The sequence below is a fragment of the Hipposideros armiger genome, unplaced genomic scaffold (genome assembly GCF_001890085.2).
Source record: "Hipposideros armiger isolate ML-2016 unplaced genomic scaffold, ASM189008v1 scaffold_31, whole genome shotgun sequence".
Taxonomy (NCBI): Eukaryota; Metazoa; Chordata; class Mammalia; order Chiroptera; family Hipposideridae; genus Hipposideros; species Hipposideros armiger.
Window position 1 is genome coordinate 2,618,445 of NW_017731381.1, and position 23,085 is coordinate 2,641,529.

General features: G+C 45.0%; 1 protein-coding gene across 1 annotated transcript in view; it reads right to left on the reverse strand.

Moving 5' to 3' along the window:
- PTPRT (protein tyrosine phosphatase receptor type T) overlaps positions 1–23,085 on the reverse strand; it is a 1,070,914-nt gene that overhangs the window by 563,535 nt on the left and 484,294 nt on the right. The window contains exon 7 of the mRNA XM_019636904.1: positions 12,271–12,564. Coding sequence (XP_019492449.1) covers positions 12,271–12,564 — 294 coding nt within the window. The remainder of the gene's footprint in view (positions 1–12,270; positions 12,565–23,085) is intronic.

Below are 23,085 nucleotides of genomic sequence, written 5' to 3' on the forward strand. Positions count from 1 at the left end.
TAATCACTCAAGACATCGCCAGCTAGGGAAGTCTATATGGCAACGGCAGGTGGACATGCACGCCCTACTGGGTCCCCACAGGCCCCCCAGCTCCTGCCACAGATCCCTTGGAATGACCGTGAGTCCAGCCAATGTTGATTCAGAAACCATGACTGACACCCTGGCTGCCCTCATGTCTGGCTTGCGCAGTCAGGTCCTCAAGGCAGGTTTGTGCTCACTGCTCTCTGCAACTCTCCACTCTTCCCAGTGTCGTGGGCGGGGCCTCTACATTCCCAAATGGCCAGGGATGGGCAAGGTACCCTGGAATTCCTCTGGCTCTGACATAATTTTGGCTGAGGCTGCATGCCAAGCCCCTGAAATGGTGGGCCCTCCTGCATCCCTCTGGAGACACAGCAAGGAGCGCCCCCGTTGCCTCTTAGGCCCACCACAGTGAAGACCTTGGTTGGGGGTTTACTGGTGGGGAGGACCTGGGTAGGGAGGGAGAAAGTGAGTCTCTAGGGTGCTAACTTGACAAAAGTTCCCATTTACTAAGCACCTTTTAGGTTCTGGGCATTATGCTGGGTACTTAACAGTTCTATCACCAGGTGGGTGAAAAGCAGGGACTAGAGTCAGATTCGATGGGCTCTAACCTCAGCCACTTCCTAAGCTTTGTGACATGGGACAAAACAGGTAACCTCTCTAAGCCTTGGTAGTGATGGTGATGATGGGACCCACCTTCCTCATGGGATTGCAAGCAGAATCAGTGCATTGTTAGCCATCATTATTAATGACCCTTATTTCGACCCAATGAAGTGAGCAGTATCATCCCCACTTAACAGATGACGAAACCAATTCAGAGAGGTTCAGCGAAGTGCCCAAAGCTATCCAGCATCCTAATGATAGAACCTGGCCTGCCTTCAAACTCAGGTGTGGCTAAAGGCAAGCCCCTCGTTTGACTGCCCCTTGCTCCATTTGAACACAGCATAATAAGCCCAGAGCTTAGCAAATGTGCGACTATTCCTGTACTTTCCTAGAATATCAATGATTCACTAAATATAATAAAAAAAATAATAACCTCCCACATTTATAGAGTGCTTTACAATTTATAACAATCTTTCACATTCACATTTGATTCTAAGGGGGAAACCTACGTTTGTATAATGTTAATGTTGTATAAATGTTATGCAGCACAGCAAAACAAAGAGAAAACATTCACAGTGACCCATAATCTCATTTTTTATATATATACATATATATATATATATGCATATAAATCTATGCCATCTATATGGTATGCGTCTATGCGTATACTGAATGCAGATAAATTCAAATACATTTTTTAAAAGAAGGGTTGTTCCTGTTAAAATAAAGACTTTGATCTCAGCATTCGCCACCCTCCCCAGACCCCAGTTAATGTTCACGTCGATGCAAAAGATATGCAAAGAGGGGCCTAAACCTGAAGATGGAAATTGATATACAGAAAGATGAACTGCTCTGGCAATGAGAAGGCTTTGCAGCACCTGTGGGTGACTTGATGCTTGATGTGGGGGTTGGGGGGCTGGCGAGGCTAGAGGAAAAGTGGGAAAACCCCTGACCATTAAAAGTACTTTTAAGTCTGTGGAAGGAATCTGAATAGTTTGCTGGGTAGCAGGGCAACGTAGTCCCCGGTCAGCATCCTGTCAAACATCAAGAGACGTTGGGGAGGCCAGCCGAGTGGCTCAGTTGGTTAAGAGCTCGCTCAAGAGTGCGAGCTTTGAGTAACAGGGTCACCAGTTTGATTCCCGGCCCGAGCTGAGCTGCCGCTGAGCTGCCAATAGGTGGCAGGATGGCTCAGCTAAAAAAAAAAAATAAAAAAAAAGGAGAGAGAGATGTTGGGGGCTACAGGAAATGGCCTTGTGTTCCTGCAGTTTTGGGAGGGTGTGGGGGGAGGGGCTTGTTCCATGTTTGGTCCAGGTAGGACATGACAAAGAAACAGTGACATTCCAGGATTCAGGGCAGGCAGTGACTGGGGGGCCACGCATGCTTTCCTGGGAATCTCCAGGCATCTTGGGGTGGGATCTGGAAAGGGGGACTCTGGTTGACACTTTATAGCTCTAACAGATAAACTGGCCTCAGCCTCTATCTGGGCTGTGCATAATTTATATTTCCAAAAATTGGGACATAATTTACATATGTGGTTTTGCAAGCTGATTTTTCTTTTTTTTTTACTTACTATAGCATGAACATTGACCCACGCCATTAGATATTCGATGAAAACATGGTTTGCAATACCAGCATAGGTTTCCACTGTGTGCATGCATAAAATTTCCTTAACTATTCTCCTAGTGTTGGTGCATTTAAGTGATTTCCAAGTTTTTGCCCTTATAAATAATGCAGTGATGACCTCTATGTATACAACTTTTTTCAAGCGGCTCTGATTATTTTGTTAGAAAAAAATAATTAGCAAACAAATAGACTGTGCCAGAAATGCCTGTAGGAGCCAGCTTCACTCCTTGCCAATGCTGGTTATTACCAATTAAAAATGGGTATATTTTGGTGATCTTATAGGTTAAAAATGCATCTATCTGATTATCTGTGACACTTAGTTTTTTCCCACCATTCATGTTGTGTGTGGCAATTACCCACTTATCCCTCTTATCCTTTTCTTCTATCAGAGTGATGATATTTTTATTGACTTGCTAGAGCTCTTTACATGTAAAATTATTCCCTTGTTCTCAGTTTTGTCACATATTTTCCCATACCCAGTTTACACATTGGCTTTTCCAATTTTGTTAATATAGTATTGAAGATTTTTCTTCTCCTTCTTCTGCCCTTTTTTTATGTAATAAAATCTGTAAACTCTGACCTAATGGTCTATTTGCTTTCAATTAACTGAAAATCCTTCCTAATACAAGAATAATATTTTCTTCTGGCTCTTGCTTTTTCCAGCTTTTAAATTAACTTCTTAATTGGTCCAGAATTTGTTTAGCATATCATGATATACATGCAATGCATTCTACCTTTTTTCCAACTTATTAACCAATTACAAATGTACTATTTGTCAAGCAATTCTCCATTCACATGAACTTTTTTTTTTTTTTAAGATTTTATTGGGGAATTGGGGGAAGGGGAACAGACAAGTTGCTGTACTTTTGTTCTTCAGTCTAGTTGTGGAGGACGTCGCTTCACTGGACCATGTTGGTATTATCATTGCACTCTTCCCAGGTGAGGCAGTCACTCACCGGCCAGTGGACGGCTGCTCATGGCTGCTCACAGCAGCTGCTGGCCAGCCCCACTGCAGCCTACGCCATCGCCAGCAACTCACTGCAGCCCAGCTCCAGGTTGAGCTGTTGTTCACCATCTTAGCTGTAGAGGGCGCAGCGTCACTGGCCCTCATGTGGAATTCAAACTGGGGCCCTGCTGCTCAGATCTGGCATCCCAAGCCAACTCCTAACCAACACGTCACTCGGCCGGCCCAACCCATTCACATAAACTTGAGAAGCCAGTTTCACTATATGTTGGATTATTTTCCAGGCTTTGTTCCAGGTATAATAAATGCTGATATTGCACAGAGATATCCCCACCAGCACCACCACTTTTTCAACGTGTTCTTCATGACTTTCTCCTGCATATTCTTTCTCATCAATTTTAAAATCACTTTGTCAATTTCCAAAAAGAATCCCATTAGGATGTTGATTGCGATTGTATTAAACCCATAATTTAATTTGGGGAGAATTGATATCTTTGCAATATTAAATTTGCTAATCCAACAACATGATATATCTCTCCATTTATTCAGGTCTTGTTTTATTATCCTCAATAAAGTTTTGTAGGTGTGTTTGTTTTCATATAGATTCAGCACATTTCCTAGTTTACTCCTAAGTATGTATATTTTAATTGCATTTCAGAATAGGACATGTTTTATTATATTTTTATAATGGTTATTACTGGCAGATGGCTATTGATTTTTGTGTACTTGCTTTGAGTCAGACCATAATACTGAAGTCTCCTAGTAGTTCTAATGAGGTTTTCTTGTTTGTTTGTTTCCTTTTTTTGGTTTAGTTTATTCTCTTAAGGCTTTGAAGCTATAAGAACATTTTCTGCTAGAAATAAGAAAGTGCCTTGCTATTCCTAGCTTACTAAGAATTCTGATCAGTAATAATGGCTGAATTTTTTCAAATTACTTTTCAGCCTCTCTGGAGACAGTCAGATGTTTTTATCTTTTGACCTACTGATACAAGCCATTATACCAATAGTTTTTCTAATATTCAACAGTTTTCAATAGTGCATTTCTGGAATGAACCCAACTAGGTCATGGTGCCTTATGCTTTCATAATGATGCTGGATTCTGGGGGTCACATTAGAAAGAGCTTGAGCCTTGTAGCTACATAATTAAAGGTTCAATTCCTACCTGAGACACTTGGGCAACTATATAGCCATGGGTAAGTCACTTACCTTCCAGAAAGTCAGTGGGGAAAAAAATTATACCCACCTGACTAGGTTGCGGCAGGAACTACACACAAAATACTCAAACTCAACACTGTGGGCCTTACATAGCGTAGATGCTCAAAACGGGAAGCCACTGGTTTCTTCACTATAATCATCCATTCTCTTTGTGTTATTACCTAAAGATTTCCAGAGCTACAGGAATAATTGACCTCTGATTTTAATACACTTGGGGGCTATTTTTAAAAATCCGGCCAGATTGTTAAACAAACACAGCTCTTATTACAAACACACACCTCTTGTTTTGTTCAAATCTCAGCCTTCAAAGTTAGGAGAGACTGAGGGGATATGTACCAGGGTGTGTTTGTTGAATTACTGTATTTCTACTTTCCAGGTGGTCCTAGGGAGCACGGGGTGTATCTAAGCATAAAAGGATATTTATTAGGGCTTTTCTTGTTCCTTTGGAATTTGACTTAAGGCTACAAAACCAAGAAGAGTAAGCCATAGGTCCCGCTGTGTTCCACAGAGGGCAGCTAAGACACTTCCAGATGTGCCTCCCAGAGGCTGCTAAGAGGTGTCAATGGGAACCTCACTCTTCACTCCAACGCCACACTCAGCCTGTATAATGAGGAGAGTATGTGGGTTGAGACTCTGAGGTGGTGGATTGTAGGTGGAAGGGGAGAAGGCTTTATTTTGTCTCCTCCCCTTCCATAAGCCCAGCAAGGGTGCTCCAAGAACCACCTCTGGACATCATGTGTGCGGTGGGAGGGAGGCGAGAGGGTCTGGGAGAAGGAAGATGGTATCTCATGCCCTAGCACAGGCTGGTTCACCCGCAGGTGCTTCTTGGCTCGCTCAATATCTCGACAACCGCGTGTGGTGAGAGCAGGCTTTCCCCCTTCTTCATCCCTTCATCCCTCCTCCATGGCCTACCCCCGGGGAAGGAAGGCAGCACCGAGGCAGCACAGAAAGCTGAGCGGAGGGGGAGAACAAGAACAGCCACTGTCCCAAATCCACATCTATGTGAGGAAGCGGTGGTCACAGTCCGTCTTTGGTGGCTCGCCTGCCCAGTCCTGGCATCAGTGCCCCTTTGAGCATGGCGTGGCTTGCATGAAGCCTCACCCCTCCCTTCCCTAGATTCTCATGCTGTCACAGATTTCTCCGTTGGTCTTCAGATTTTGCTTTGATTCTGGATGGGATGGTGATTCGACTTCTGCTGGCTAAGCTTGCTGTGTTTCCCTGAGACTCACGGACCATCCCACCAGGGATGGCAGGGCAGAGGTGGGAGTCACAGGTCTGTGCCCGTGCCACTATCCTGCTGGAAGGAAGTCCCATTTACTTCTAATTCAGAGTCCTCAGAGTTAGGCCAGGTTATGCTACCCCCACCATGAAACTGAGGCTTATAGAAACGGGTAGTGGGAGAGAAAGCCTCACAAGACTGATTACGTAGCTTTGTTCTATTTTCTAGAACCTCAGTTCCTCTTTCGCTCTTTCTGTGCCTCCTATCTGCCCTAGAACCCTAAGCTATACCGAAAACTCTGCACCCACCAGAGGGCGCCCACCGCAGAGGGTCAGGACACACTTCCTGTTTGCAAGGCCGGGTCCTCTGTAGCCTTGGCCTTGCAGAAGAGAGAAGGGTCTGGAGAACACATTTCTCTCTCTTACTTGGGACTAGAGACAGAATCAGAAAAAAAAGCAATTCCCATCCACCCCACCTCCCTCCCCCATTGTCAGGTACCACTGCAGCCACCTCTGGGCCCCAGAGCCACACTCATCAAGGACTCCAGAACACCTGTATGGCCACTCACCTCCCATCATCCCTGCAGCGATCAGAGCTTCTGCGCTAATCCACCACCACCTGAGAAAGTAGAGTAGCAACTGGAGGCATCCTTTATGACAGGGGCCATCATGCCACAGTGATGAGGGGAATCAGGTTAGGTTCTGACACTCTCTCTCCAGGCCTGAGATTTACTCCTAAATAATGCTCATGAAGGGGCTTCTATGTTCTGGGTTCTCTGTCAGGCATACAATGGATCGCACTGAAGCTTCACCAGTACTGCAACCCCCATCAATGGAAGAATGGAAACTGAGGCACAGACAGGTATGCTGTCATCCAGCTAGCAAGTGCCAGCTTGAGATAAAAACCGGCTTCTTTTTGGCTCTAAAGCCTCTATTCTGTTCACTAAATTCTAATGACTACTCTCACTTCATTGAGCCCAGAGATTTGAATCTCTCTTTTTTTTATCCCCCTGGAGAAAAGAGAGAGGTGGGTGCGTATCACTTCAAGTAGAAATCCATAAATATATAAATAACATATAATGTGCAATCAACCCTCAGGTGGAGGGGATAGGAAGAGGGCCCTCCAAATCAGCAGTATCTGTCCTGTTTCTAGCTGTACAAAGTCACTTTTCACTTGGAGGGCTTGGAACACTGCGAGATCACCATGAAGTGGCTTCCCAGCCAAGGGGCCCTTGATTTCCAGGGGAAAGCAATAATGGGAAGATGTACGATCGCTTAGCTTGCTGGACTGTTGATTGGCGATCCCAATAACTATGTGAAGATTGCTGCCTGCTGTCAGGCTCAAGCAGGGCTTTGGGGGATGGAGGACAGAGATTTCTGCAGATTAGAGAGAAGAGCTGTCTTGGAGATAAGAAGGAAAGTGTCCACTGAGAGTAAAACCAGCATCCATACGTGTGTATTGTATGGAGAGAGGTTTGGGTTACAATGGGGAGAGAGTTTCTTCTGCCTGATGCTGGGTGATAGATAGTTTTAGGACATCAACAAGCAGGTGCCCAGGCCTTTCAAAGTGGTACCCACAGAAGAGATGCAGGGACAAGCTGGACCAGTGTAGTATCCACACCTCTTATCTCACCTGCCTTCTCCAGTTACTAACCTTGGCCGCCATTCTCAGCGCCACTGCCCTTGGTTCTCCTTGTGGGCTCCCAATAGTTGATGCTATCAGCCTGTCTGTGTCCCCAACTCTTTTGAACCTAATGGGTACTCTCTGTTCCTATGTAGGACCCCATCTAGAATTTTATGATAACCGGGCTAACACTGCCTAGAGAATAACAGTAACCAGGATCCCCAGCAGTGAAGTGGTCTGCCACGGGAGAATGTGAACTTACCAGCAGAGACAGCATTCAAGGTGAAGTTGTGTGGGCACCGGGCAGCCCTCCAAGGCCCAGCTCATGTCACTGGGTGTCTGCTATTGGGGATGTGCCAGAGGAAACCACCCACTGTTCTAGACAAGAAAACCTCTGAGAGTCCATAACTCCCATATGACCATCATGTTCTGAAACGAGATTTCTCACTGACTGATGAACAACACAAGGACATGGCATTCCCTTCCCAATGCCAGTAAGTCCAGAGACACGGACAAGTAAGGCTTCCTGTTTGGATATGATGATTCATCGCCAAAGCGTGCATAACAATAGCAGCAACAAATAATGATTTGTTTCATTATAAGCATCTAAAGAGCATTTTGAGCTTTTCAAAGCACTTTGATGTACATTATTGCATTTGCTCCCTGGGCTTGCATCTCAGGAAGGATGGTGAATGATTAAACGGAGCAAAAGGAACAAAATGATGAATGAAGAAGGTAAATGAATGGGGCACCTCAAGAGAACAGCAGCGAAGAAAGAGAATTAGATTGCTTTCATCAGTACTAAGATGTCCCTTTGATTCTAAACTCCAGGTGCAATCAGGTGGTGCCCACGGGAAGAGGAAGGGGTAGCCTGCTGGTCTCTCCTGCGCCCCAGGCTCACATATGCCACTACCTGCTGTGCCTCCTCCCTTCACACGCAACACATTCTCACCTAAGCTCACTCCCTGGCCCCTCAACCACCTTTTGTGCTTTCCAGCTCAGAAAATGGCTCCACCACGCCTCTCTTCGTCATCCCAACCGGAAGCCTGGGAGCGTCATCTTTGTGTTGCTTCTCTCATCCCCATATTCCCAGATTCCTGGCTGACCGTCTGTCCAGGCTCTGGCTTCACTGGCTGAAAGTCTTGCTTTGAACTCCAGAGTATGGTTTGTGATGCTTCCCTGTGGCCAAACTCTTACTGATGATCTCTACCCTTAAGGGTTGGACTCTGCTGCCAATGCCCCAGGGGTCCACCTGGTCAGTGACCTGTCCGACCTGTAGAACCATGATGCATCCCCACCTGCCCTTGTGAACTGGCCCTCTGGCACCTTCCTGAGCTATACCTGAGCTTATAGCTTCCTGCTGTGAGCCTCGGCCTACCTGTAGCCTGTCCTTACTAGCCAACCTCTGCCACCAGTGCCTAGCACAGAGTTTGGCATATGGAAGGGACTCAGCAAATGTTTGATAAGAAGGACTATTGCTGCAGTGCATGGCAGCCATTCGTTCTCAGCTGGTCTCCATGGTGACCAGTCTCCCTACTACCCAGTCACACCCTCAAGTGGACGCATGCAGAGGAAACTTCATCAAACCATGTACTGGGGAGATCCTTAGGCCAAGGAACTTAGCTCTAAGTACTTAACTGATTTGTGACTTAGTCCTGATGATTTTAAGCCTGCATTTTCCTCCTATCTACCACTCAGAGCTGCCTCAAGAACAAAGCAAATTAATGGGCATGCCACCAAAGTGGCATGTTGGTGTGTCACAGTATATCAGTGGTTCTTAAATGTGGGTGAGCATCAGTATCACTCCAAGGGCTCTTTTAGGCATAGATTTCTGGGCCCCCCCCTCCCAGAATTTCTGAATCATTAAGTCAGGGGTGGGGCCTGAGAATCTGTACTTCTAACAAGTTCCCAGGTGATGCTGATATTGCTGGTCCAGGGACCACACTTTGAGAACCATTGTTCTAGATCATTCGAAGAGCATTGCCCTTTCCATGCCAACTTTGTTTTTCTCCATGAAGTATGTTATTTCAATACTCGACTTTATGTTTATATTTTCCCCTTTTTGCTGTTTTGTTGAAATCTTAACCCAGTCTGTAAATTCCACTGGGCAGAAATTATATCTTCCACACTCTACACTTTTCTTATTTTCTGTCTTGTAAAATAATGAGTACCTTTTCAGTGCGATTATTAATAGAATAGGGAGAGGGGACTCGGACTCCCAACCCAATACACAGCATCCACAAATGGCTATCAATCCTGGAATTCGCTTAAAACTCAATCAAGAAGAAAAGAACATTCTACCACCAGTGGCATTGTGGGAAAGAAGATTACCTTTTTGATGACACATTTTGTAAAATGTGGGTTATTGAAGATTTTAGACACAACTTACTTAAACACCAACATTTAAAAAAATATAAAGCCATAAACAGCATTCAACTCATAATTTTTATAGTGATAGTCAGACAACTGTGTTTCAACATGTAAAATCCATTACACAGCCGTGGCAACAACTTTCAATAGATTATAAATTTTTATTGAGATGACTGTCTTGCGACTGAATTTCAAAATGTATTACATGATCATCAGCAATAAGTCCACAGGGGCTGCTATCGTACTTTGAAAATCATTTATAAAAATCAAAAAGCCCAGGAAACGCTGAGATTTACCCTGTGGAAAGAGGAAGGTCTCATTGGCAGGATCAAATCAATTATTTTTATGGATGGATATTGAGTTGCAAAGCTGAGATAAGGTATTACCTGCTTTAATAACATTTCCTTATGTCCTTTTAAAGCAGTAAGCTTCATAGTCAGGTTTCAATGAGGAATTTTACCAAAGGCCCAGTTTGGAAAATAAGCAAGAAAATGGCAATTCTATTCATCACAGTGGTTCTATAACGCTGAAAGGAATACTCCCAAGCAACAGAAATACTAGCTTTGGGTTACAGACTGGCAAGCCACGCTATGGAAACACTTCAGAATGGTTACAGTCAATTCCTTTCTGACGCTTGTCTTGATGACGTGCTTGGGTTCCATCTCGATTGACATATTAGGCAATGATTTGAGCATAGCACAAATTTCACATTTGCTGGGTGTGATTTTGCACGTAGAAACATGAATGAAGCAGAAACTGCACCCAGCTGACCTGATCCATTTCAGGTCATACACATGTCAGGGATACACACAACACCCCCACCTCAAATATCTACCTGCTCCCTCAGTTCCCCAAGGATGTTACGAGCCACCTCCATCCACAACTGGTGGTCTAACTTCCCACCACTTTCAGACAGCCTCCTGTCACCACTTCATAGTAGCTTACAGTGCAACCTTTCTGATGCTCACTTCCCCAAGCAAATATCAGGACTTATCAAGGCAACACATCCTGTGCACTGCAGTATTTATGCGTATCTTAGCAATTAACATATACAGAATTGTGCCACCATTTTTACGAGGTTCCTTTCATTTTTTATGTGTCACTGATGAAGTATGAGTATTATGCACCACAAGCCCAGTGGTTTTATTGCATAACTTTGCACAGTGCAGTGATTTTTAGGGACACAGATGTCACATTATAGCACAACCAACTATATTTTATTTTGCTTTTTGTTCCATGGCAGTTGCCATGCTGATGGGTCTTTCTCTCCCCACCCAGAAGCTGTCAGTGACTCCTTTTCCCTGGAAACCAGTGGCCCATGCCGCTGCTTCCCTGATTCTCCACCATAACACTGCCAGCTCTAGGTACCACACAGATGGCACATGCCTCTCTGTTTATTCACCAAGGTGTGACTGATGATCACGGGCATTAGCGTCAGGTGCAAATCCTGACTGTGCCACTGGCCCATTCTATGCCTTTAGACAAAGAGTTTTAAAATACTGAGTCTCTATTCATTCATGTACATATGAGATAAAAAAAACTTATATCGAATGGTTACTTAGTGTGAGAGGGGGAAGTGAGATAATGTAAATAATGTGACGTGCAAAAAGGAAATGAACACACTAAGTTCTTTAAATGTCTTGAGTTGCATTCAGTGCTGGAGCATTTCAGAGATAAGTTCAGAGACACACTCTCAGACAATCCCCCTGATTAGCCACACCACAGAATCCCAGAGCCCCCAGGAATACAGCTGGAGCCAAATAGCTCTCCCAGACACAGTCCCGGCCAGCAAACTCTTAAGCAGCATGCAGGAACCTAAGAGACACAGTTGGAGTCAGTCCCCCACCCTCCAAGAACACTGAGCCAGGAGTTCATTCTATAGGGATATAGAATCCAGGGGACCCTTGGAGGGAGAGCCCCAATCCAGACTCATAGGTAGGAGCCAGGAGCCCCCAAGAGATACAGAGTCAAGAGGCTCGTGGTGACTAAGCAGTTCCAGAATCCACTGAGACACTTTCAGAGCAAAGAGGCACCAAGACGTAGTTGGAACCAGGAGCCCCTCCAAGACAGAACTAGAACCAGGAACCCTCAGGAAAATATGCTGTCAAAACAAAGAACTAATTATGGTCACAGGCCCGACCCAGGGATCCTCAGAGACATAGTTAAAATCAGAAAACACCTGAGATATACAACAGGATCCAGAAGCACTCGGAGATGAGTCCAAATGAGACCTTCGGGGACACAGTCAGAGCCAGATGCTCTCAGGGACACAAAGCCAAGCGCCATTAGAGGCATTGTCAACATAGGAAGCCTCAGACAGACCAATGGCATGGGAGCCCTTGGAGAGGGAAAACCAGGACCCACTGGAAATGCTGTCAGAACCAGGAACCTCTTCCCAACACAGCTAGACAGCTAGAGCCAGGCACTCTCCAAACCATAGTCAGAGCCATGAGGTCTGCAGACAAGCCACCAGGACCAGGAGATCCTCGAAGGCTGGACCAAAACCCTGACTGTTTTACTCCACATCAGGACCCACGCTAACATCAAAGGAGTTTAGGAAAGACCGGGCCAGAAAGCCAACATGAGGGCCACTCACAGCAGCTGCCCAGCCTCTTCCAATGGAAGAAGGCGCTTACCTGCACACTTGGTCCTGGTGGTGAGTGGAGGCCCCGGTGGTCCTGTGCCCCCCTCTCCTGGTCTCGTGAGAAGAACCCGTATCTCATACTCCACATCAGGGTCCAGATGCCACAGCTTATAGTTGGGAGAGTCGACAATGTGGGTCTCGGCCCAGGTGCCTGTGGTGGTGCGATATTCCACCTCCTTCAGAATGATGGGGCCATCCCCGATGATGGAGTTGGCATTGGGCTTGATCCATAGGTATGTGGCCCCCACAGCCAGAAGCTCTGGGGGGGCAATGGGTGTGGGGGGCTCTGAAAAACAAACAAGCACAAAGGGATGTAAGACCCCAGTGGTCCACAGGCAGAGTCCGAGTATGTGAGAAAATGGGATGGAATTCCTAACAGAGGCATAAAAAACTAGCCCAGATTCCTTTTTTAACCCCATTCATGTCCTAGTATAATTCTCACATTTTCTTTGTGAGTACCTGACTCGGTATTTCTTCAGTAACTCTAGGTAACACCTACCACATCTCTTTCATTTAAAGAAAGGGAAGAAGGAAGGCAATGGTGAGGAAATGGTTTTTCCAGAACACGGCAAAGGGGAGCGAGTTAATGTTCTGCTTTCTATCCTCAAACGAGAACGTGCCTTTACTGAAGTGGAGTTTGGTTCAAAACCCAGGGGAGTCTGAGGTTTACAAACATTTCTTTTCTAGGAACACATAGATTGTTAGTGCAAGTTCTCCCAAATAGTGATTTCAGGCTAAATAGCAAAAGGATGGTGGCACAGCGAGATTTCAGCTTCTCCCTCAATTCTAGCAGGTTCCTCCAGCAGGGCGAGTGTCACTGGCCACAGCGCCCCCAGTGGGAATCAAGGGTCAAGGGAAAAGTCACGTCCAATTATATTTTGTTACATGTGGCCACCGCTCCTCCATTAAGCTCTGTGTCTTCAGCTGAATAGACCAGGATTTCAAAAAGCATTTATGGTGGCCTCTCTGTGGCAATCCTTAGCCCACTGGCAAAGCTGCAGAAATAAACATTTACTCTACTTCCTATTTGCCAAGAAATCTCACATGCATTACTTTGTGTAACTCTTGGGACATGAGCATCTCTATTTTGATGGATTAAAAAAAAACAACGGAGAACCAAGTGACCAGGTCACCTAACCAAGATCACTGAGCAGGATGGAACCCACAGCTCTCACCTTAGAAGGTTGTTTGCCTCTCGATGCCCATTTTCTCAAAATAGAAGTAGATATATGTGTTATTTTTATTTGTTGCAAAAAATAGCAGGGAACGATAAAGAAAACAAGAGAGTGCATGTCCCCTTCCCTATCACCCAATATAACAACAGCCTTTTGTTATTTCTCTATGTTCCATTCCAATCTCTATGCACACACTAAACCTTTTTCATGGGGTTCCAGTAACACATAGGCCCAATGTAGATTTGTTTTCCCCTCACTTATTACATCCTAAGGGATTCATTTACATACTACATGGATTTTACCATAATTGTCTTTAAGAGCTGCTAAATAATCCATCAGGTAATCACACTAACTATTCTCCAATTGTTGGGCACATGAGTTGGCCCAAGTTTTGCTATGGTAAATAATAGTAATGGTAAATAATGCTGTAATGAACATCTTTGTGCAAACGGCTTCAGTCCTGCTTATCTCGTATGTTCTTAGGACCAACTGCAAGGGGTATGAACAAGTTAATGATTCTTGGAGCAGAATAGGAAGTGGAGGGTGGGGGAGGCATTTGTGCATGGAGTAGAATACAGGTGTGTTCAAGAACTTTTGGAGGGCCTCTGGGCTCTTCAGGTAAATGAGTCAGGTATGAGTTTCCGTCTGGAACTCAGGTGAGAGCTTCCTGATAAAACTCATTCAGTGTTTTCTTTCTAATTAATTACCTAGCAACAAAGGCTCTCCAGAACTAGAATAATTGCCATGAAACAGAGGTGGACAATATTGTTTCAGTGTGACTCGAAGAAAATCTTAAGGGGCACCTTCAGATTGCCTCTATTATAGCCTGCCATTTGGTCAGAGAAGGAAATTAAACAGATTAGTCAAGCTAGATGCTTTTCTTTACAAAGCCATGGAGGTTATTACTCCAGGCCTTGTTATCTCAAAGGTGTTTGCAAATTGATTTTTGGATAATTTGTTCCAGGTAGAGAAGTTAAGTTGGCAGGCAGATCATTTCTGGGTTCATCCTTTGTGCGTTTTAAATATACGGACCCTTTGATCACCATTATCAACTCTCCAGAGTGCTCATCAGTCTCCAGTGAGGCCCCAAGGGTGATATTTTGTAGTTCTGTGATGACTCTGCCCAGTTCCTTAACATGATTATTCACAGACTGACCCTGGACAGAATTAAGAGCAGCTGACTTCAATACTTTGGGGGCTTGAGCAAGTGGCCACATTAAGCTCTCTTCCATAGACTTTCCACCATGGTTTTTGCTCTCCTATTTCAAGCATTCACGGTGAATTGCTGACCACCAGAAAGAGAATAAAGAATTCATCTTTCCAAATGTTTAGCCTCTTTCCACATATTCCTGATGGTCGGTGCAAGTATAGTAACAAGCATCTCCTCGAGAATATAAGGGTCTCCATCTCAAATGACTTACTAGTTCACCTGTTCAGGTGCTGATGAGCCAAGGCAATTATCTCTCCCTCTGAAGTAACCTAGTGTTTCCTGAACCTGGCACCAAGAAGCCATCAGATTATTGATTTGTCTGTTCTTTTCTTTTCTTTTTTTTTTTTGTAATCCATCGATTACAATTGACATTCTTTAGAAGTCACATGTACTAGTGGTTCAAAGAGAGAAGCTGGGATAAAACACAATATAATCCTTTCTGTAGGCATCGCCTTTTCTGAAATGCATAGCAAGACTATGTTTATTGGTGTCAGTTCTCCTTCCTAGAAGAGATGAACTCTTCAGCTAGACAGTGCAAGAAATCTATGAGATCATATAACCCAACTACTAGAGTCATCAGAAAGGAAACTGAGGCCCAGGGAGTGCTCATGACCTATAAAGCTAGGAGGAGGTGGGGGTGGGGTATTAGGACTCAGGGTTGAGGGGGCATTCCTTTTTCCTCTTGTACTTGAGACATTTCAGTAATTAACTAGAAGGATCATTAAAGGAACTTGACAGCAGTAGGCTTTAACTTTTGGGGTTCACATAGGCCCTTAAGAAAATCTGGTGAGAAATTCCAGGCTCTCTTCCCACGATAATGCATATAAGCATGTTCCCTAGAATTTTACACACCATTTCAGGAATTCAAGAACCCTTGAATTCCCATGCATGAACCCCTGCAGAATCTATCTGCAGAATAAAAGAAGGCAGGCCATATGCGTATAATGCCTTCCGTACACTTCTCCGGGACCCTGACCACCCTTTGTTGCAGGAGGTAGAGGCTTGGAGGACAATCGCGTAAGGGAAGCGAACTTGATGTAGGGGTCACAGATCTAGTACTTCCACGTTCCCAGGTTCCCAAACATTTGGGTGAAAATAAACATGCAAAGATTTCCACAGGGCAATGCCAAGTAAACCTCTAGGTTCCCATGACCATGACCCATCCAACACATTCTTGGGTTTAACATCTGGGCTAAAATAGTTAAAGGATAAAGACAGGGCCCTGCCTATGAAATGTTACATCCCAAGTAAACATCTTCCACAGAAGTTGCCTTAAGAGCTTAGGCTGCGCTAACAAAATACCACAGACTGGGTGGCTTAAATAACAGGCATTTATTTTTCACAGTTCTAGAGGCTGGGAGGCCAAGGTCAAAGTGCCAGCCAATTCAGTTCCTGGTGAGAATCCTCTTCTGGGTTTGCAGACTGCCACCTTTTTGCTATATTCTTGCAGGGGGAGAGAAAGAGATCACCGGTCCTTGCTCTTCATGTAAGGGCATTAACCCCATCACAGGGGCTCTGCACATGACCGCATCTACACCTAGCCAACTCCCAAAGCCCCACCACCTAACACCATCACATTGGGGGTTAGAGCTGCAGCATATGAATTTGAGGGAGACACAGACATCCAGTCCTTAGCAGAAGGACTATGCTTTCAAGTCTATTTTTCTCTTCATGAAGCGTTTTGTCTAATTGCTGGGGTCATGAGATGAACAACCTGGCAGACAGAGCCTCCCTATGAAAGAAACCCCAGCTAGGATGTACTCCGTGCTTCTCATGTGCCAGAGTGCCGAGTGTGGAATTTAGTGGTGAAACGAAACACAGGCTATCTGTTCCCGTGGAATCAGAGAGCCAAGCAGCCAATGAAAGCAGCTATGACAAGAAAGTGAAATGAGGGTCATGAAGGGGGTGACAGAATCAGTGATGAGGCCTGTTAAGGGACCTAATCTGGCCTAGAGGTTAAGAAAGCTCTTACAGAGAGAGCTTGAGTGTGATTTGAGGGACCAGAAATTCACATAAGTCTGGGAACAAAGAGACTGTCCTGGGAATTCGCTAGTACTGATTTCCTGAAGTACCACACAGGGCCAGATGGGAAAACAATGAAAACTTTGTGCTCTGCACCCTTGTTCATTCGCTCATTATACGAACCCTGAGTACCTGCTACATGTCACACTCTGTCCCAGACGCGAAGGATACAGCCGTAAGCAAAGCAGACTCAGTCCTGGTTGTCAGGAGCTCACATTCTACCTTTCACCCAAGGACTGAGAATACTGATGTGAGGAGAGAAAGATGGTGACTCCGAAGCGGTCGGGAAAAGGAAACCAGAGGACGAGCCAGGCCTAGTGGGTGCTTATGGACCAACCAACTGACACACATCCATACAGCAGAATACTACACAGCAAGGAAAAGGGAACAAACTGTGGATACACAATGGGGACGGATCTCAAAATAAAATCATGTTATGCAAAACCAGAGAAAGAGAGAATGCCTGATGATTCTAGCTGTAGGAAAAGAACAGGTGACAAAAGTCAGAATTACAGTTACCTATGAGATCAGGTACTGACCAGGAAGAGGCATGAGAGAACTTTCTGGGGTGTTAAAATATACTACATATTGACTTGGATGATAAAATAATAATAATCAGAAAAGTGGTCCCTCTGGTGGGGTGACTGCCTAGAAGGGGGCATGAGAAAATTTTCTGGTATGATAAACATTTCTGTATTTTGAAATGAGTTGTGTAAGACTCATCAGGCTGTGCACTTAAAGTATAGTTATTTTGCTGTATGTAAATGATACCTTTTAAAAAAAGACTAGGGGCCGGCCGAGTGGCTCAGTTGTCTAAGAGTTAGCTTAAGAGCATGAGCTTTGAGCAAAGGGCTGCCAGTTTGATTCCCACATGGGCCAGTGACGCTGCACCCGAGCTGAGGTGCTGCTGAGCTGCCAACAGGTGGCAGGATGGCTCAGCTGGTGAGAGCACATGCTCCTAACAACAAGGCTGCCTGTTCAATGGTGGGCTATGCCTGCCCGCAACTAAGACTGAACTCGGCACCTTGAGCTGAGCTGCCACCCCAGATGGCTCAGTGGATAGAGTGTGCACTCTTAACAAGGCTGCTGGTTCAACTCCCACATGGAATGGTGGCTATGCCAACTACAACTAAGACTGAACACAGCACCTTGAACTTAGAGGCCAAGAGCTGCTGACGGGCAGCCAGATGGCAACTGGTGCTCTCCACAACTAAGACTGAAGAACAACTTGGCTGGTTCCCCTCCCCAATTCCCCAAAACTGTTCCTCTTCCCAATTTTCAATTAAAAAAAAAAGACTAAGGAAAACAAAAAGATGGCTTGTCTGTGACCCAGCAGGTGGGGAAAATGCCACTAAATCTTACTGGAACTGAACCCCAGAATATTAGGAGGAAATGAGCCTTTAATCCTGTTATCATTTCTCTCCAAACGATTCTATCAGCATCATCAGGTGCTTCAATTGCTACCAGATTTCTTAACAAGAGGTTGTACAGGCAAGCACCAGTTCTCATTCGTGAGCCCTTTTTACACATGAAACAACCAACACCCCCACCCCCACTCCCTCTACCTGACCCCACACCATCAATTGTGCAAAGCCAGGAGTAATGGTTTGACATTTGATAGTACTCTCTGCTCACAAAATTTGGAACCAAATCAAGAGGGAGGAAGTCTGGCCTCCAGGGAGCTGAGTTGAGGTATGGTATCAGCCCCCTCCAGGCAAGCATCCAAGCCCTTGGAGGACAGAAGTCTGGGAGCCATCTATGAGGCCAGGACAGCAACTGCCTCTGACTTGCCAAGGCTCTCCTTCAACATGGAGGTAGTGAGTTGACCCCTTAATGTCATGCTGCCTCGTCCTCAGGCAGCAATCTCCAGGCCAATTCTGTCTTTCTTTTCCCTGCTGTGAGCTCTTGTAACAGTTTGACTCCCAGAAATTCCTACAGAGAGCAAAAGTGCTTCAAATAGCCAGCAAACAAGCTTTGCACTTATGTATTGTCTGCTCCAAACAGAAATCAAACGTTTTGGGGGAAAAAAACAAAAAACCGGAATGTTACTAAGATGAGAAGTGAGCCCTGACATGTTTAAGGTGAATATAACCTGGCCTCCAACACTGCCCACCACCCGCCTCGCCCTACCTCACCGCCTTTCTAATTGCACAGCTATTTACTCCCCCACCAGGGTCTGCAGAAACACCCCCACCCCATCCCACCCCACATGCCCACACACACACATGTCCACATACTATTTTGTCATTCCCACTTCCACACTTTTGCACAGGCTATTTCTCCCAACTGGAATATCTTTCCTTTCACTTTTAACCAAACACTGCCCATTTTTCTTTTTCAATTCTGCTTCAAATGACTCAGCTGTGTGGCCCACAGGCCTTGGCACAGAGTAGATGTTCAAAAGCATCATGCTGATTAGAAGTTCTACTGATGGGCATCTAACACTGTTGCATAAAATAATGGATTGAGGATCCAAAAGGACATAAAACTAGCTTGGGGCCCAGGGTTCTGACTCCTTTTTTTGCCCTGGCTTCCCCACGAGCCACCTGGGTGACCCTGGACAAACCACTCGATCTTTGTGGCTCTCAATTTTTTTCATCTTTAGAATGAAAGGTTGTTTTACAATTCAAATTATAAAGGCATCTAGATTTTCTACCAAAGCTTATAGTAATTGTCTGTGGATATGTCTGCTGAGTCTACCCTGACAACAAGTCGTCAAGACATACTTGTAGACCCCACCTTCTCATTCTTTGTTGGTGTGGGACCATGAGGTCCCTAAGCAGAAAATATAATAAGTAGACAGAGTCATCCCTCAGTCTGCAGGAGATTGGTTCTAGGAGCTCCCATGGATACCAAAATCCATGGATGCTCAAGTCCCTTATATAAAATGGCATCATATTTGCATATAACCTATGCATATCTCCTCGTATACTTTAAATCATCTCTAGATTACTTACAATACTTAATGCAATGTGAATGTGATGTAAATATTGGGTTGTCAGAAAAGTCGTGACACATTTTTGCAACGAACAACAGAAAATATATGTCATGACTTTTCCGACAACCCAATAGTTGTTACACTCTATTGTTTAGGGAAGATGGCAGGGAAAATGTCTGTACATGTTCAGTATAGACGCAACCATCTTAGGCCTAACTGCATGGTACACATCAGCAACAACAAAACATTTAAAAAATATATTTTTCTTCCACAGTTGGTTGAATTCATGGATATGGAACCCACAGATACAAAGAGCTTACTGTATAGCATCCAATCCACCAGTAGGTGCCTGCTGGAATTAGTCTTTGTGACCTAGCCTAACATATGGTCAATGTTCAATAAACATTTGATGTTTTATTTAAATGGGTAAAGAAAATATTTGAGTTTTCCCAAAATAAGAGGTTTGTGGGGGGCGGTGCAAATACAGAAATGAACAAAAGCAAGGAGGAGAATGTTATAAAGAATGGTTAATGGATATCCAAGCTAAGAACTGTAAGTGTTTGGGGAGGAGATATCAAACAACTGAAACAGAACAGCAATCAAACACATAGCTACGAAATGCCTCTGAAATGAATGAAGTTCTGAGTTTGCAGACTATGAAGAGCACAGTGGGTTCCAGACAAAATCAATGACAAGACTCAAACTTAAGCACATACTGGCAATATTTTGAAATACAAGCCTACAGAAAAATTCCCAAAAGGATTTAGATAAAATCAGATCTCCATGAAAACAAAAAGACTAAGAAAATCCATTCTCAGGCTTCATCCTTTCAATTTGAAACACTGGGACATGATGGTGAAGATGACGATAACAGTAATAATACAAATGACAGCAGCGGCAGGTACTGTCCCATGTGCTACAAATTTTTATGTACCCATCACTGTTCTCAGTGCCTTAAAATATTAATTCATTTAATCTTCACAGCAACTCTAGGGCTAGATGTTATTTATGATTCCCATTTTTCTGAAAATAAAAAAGAGATACAGATAAAGTAACTTGCCCAGTGTCAAACAATTAGTAATTCAAAGAGCCAGGATTGGGGCCAAGGCAGCCTAACTAGGGGTCTGCAGTCCCAACCACAATGGTATGGCATACACACAAAGTTTTAAGAGGATGCTTCATACCCCCAGAATTTTATAGCCAGCTAAATTGTGGTGCATTTGCAAAGCCGATAGAAAGACACGTTCATATTCTGAAGAAGGTAGAAAACATACGGTTTACTTGCCCTTCCTTTATAAAAAAAAAATCGTGACGATACACCCCAGTCCACCTTGGAATCAAAACTATGACTTCTAGGATTGAGGAACTGAGATATTAAGTGGTTTGGTCCTATGGGAAGATTACCACCACCAGGCTCCTCTTTCTCAGATAAGGTTCTAGAAGAGAACCATCACCTCTTGCCAGACTGAACTGGAGACATAACCCAAATTGTGAAAAGAGATGGAACTTCATACCTCTCTTCTCAAAGGCATTCAGATTATGCTTAAAAACAAGCAATTGCATTACGAAAGCTTAAACCTTGCTTTGGCAATAATTTTGAAAATAGACATGACACATTTCTTTGGAATAGTCTGTCCCTCCCTCAGACAAGAGTTTCCATACATACAGAAGTTCAGTTTTAACTAAATGAAAATGAACAACAAAAAATCCCATCTAGTTGCATCTATTAAAAGGCAGGCATAGAATTTGAGGAGCTCCGAGATGGTGAAGTAGATAAACACTGCGCCTGTTTCCTTCCATGAGCACATTAAAATTACCACTAAAATATAGAACAATCAACCTGGAGAACCATTTGAAGTGTGACTGAACAGAGGTTTTATAACTAAGGATATAAAGGAGAAACAACGCTGAGACTGTTAGGAGGGGTGGAGACATGAAGCAGGTGGGCCCCAAACCTCCGTGTGGCGGTTGAGAACCAGGAGGGACATCTTGGCCATGGAGGTTCCCCCCAGAAGAGCGAGGAACCCCAGTTCCACACCAGCCTCCCCAGAACAGAGCACTGGTGCTGGGAAGAAGAACGCCAGAACATGTGGTTGTGAAAAGCGGTGGGGATTCTGACCATCCAGGTGGGACGGAAGGTGGCGGAAAACGCAGACGTCCTCTTAAACAACCCACGCATAGACCTTCTCACCCCCAGGCACTTACCCTGGGCTCCGGGAGGGGGACGGAGACTCGGAAGCAGGCTGAGGCGTGTGGCTTCAGGGCAGAGCTGGAGGACAGTCACCATTTCCCCGTGAGGAGGTCCTCCTCCTCGTGCAGCCGGAAGGCGGCCGCCATCTTTAATCTGTTGAGCCCGCCCTGCGCACAGCCAGATCTGAATCTGATTCGCCTGGACAGCTCCGCTGCTGCTGACTCACTGGGAACCCACCCAACCCAGCTCCCCCAACGCCTGAGGCATTTTCTTGAGAGCAGTCAGCCCCGCCCACATTACACTCATTCTTAGAGAACTATTGGAGTCCACAGGCCCCATTTAAGCAGCACCTGGCCTCGGTGTGCTCTGAGACTTTTGCTAAGTAGCTCCAGGCTCAGCACTGGCACCAAACTGGAATCTACATTAGCCTGGTGACCACAACGCTTGCCACCTTAGTGAGTCCCTGAGACTCTGCCTCACCCAACTCGTGTACTGCAGGAGGCTTTATTAGCAGCTGAAATTTATGGAAGCCAGCAGGTGGCAGCAGGTCTACGGGTGTCCTGGCTTTTTGTGGAGCTACCCCAGACTTGGTACTGGTGGTAGCTGTCCTCAGTTTGCAGTGTGTCCTCTACTACGTGCCTCCAACTTTAGCACAGGCAGCAAACAACCACAGATAGCTTAATTGCTCCTACTAGGTAGTTCCCAGCTGGTTACAGGCAGTGGGTGACATGGGCCTGCACCAGAGCCACTCTTATGAGGCCCCAGAACGAACATAGTTGGAGGTAGGCTTCAGAACACAGGAGAGCACTGCCGAATCAGCCCCACAAGTGGCACACACAACAGGAACCAGAGCCCACTGGGGGAAAATCCCACTCAGTGGGATAAGCCCCCACCATAGCAGCCCATAACCTGTGGAGGTGGCCAAACCCCACAGCCAATCAGCCTGAGGGCCAATCCCACCCACTGATGTGTCAAAAGCAATCAAGGCTCAACTATAACAAGCAAACACAAAGAATCCACACAAGGGACACTCCTGTAGCACCGGGAGAAGGTGACCAGGGAGACTGTACCAGGACCCCACAGGACATCTACTACATAAGGCCACCCAGCCAAGACTGGGAGACATAGCAGATCTACCTGATACATAGAAACAAACACAGAGAGGCAGCCAAAATGAGGAAACAAAGAAATAGGTCCCAAATGAAAGAATAAGAGGAAACTGCAGAAAAAAAAATTGAACAAAATGGAGGCAAGCAACCTACCAGAGACAG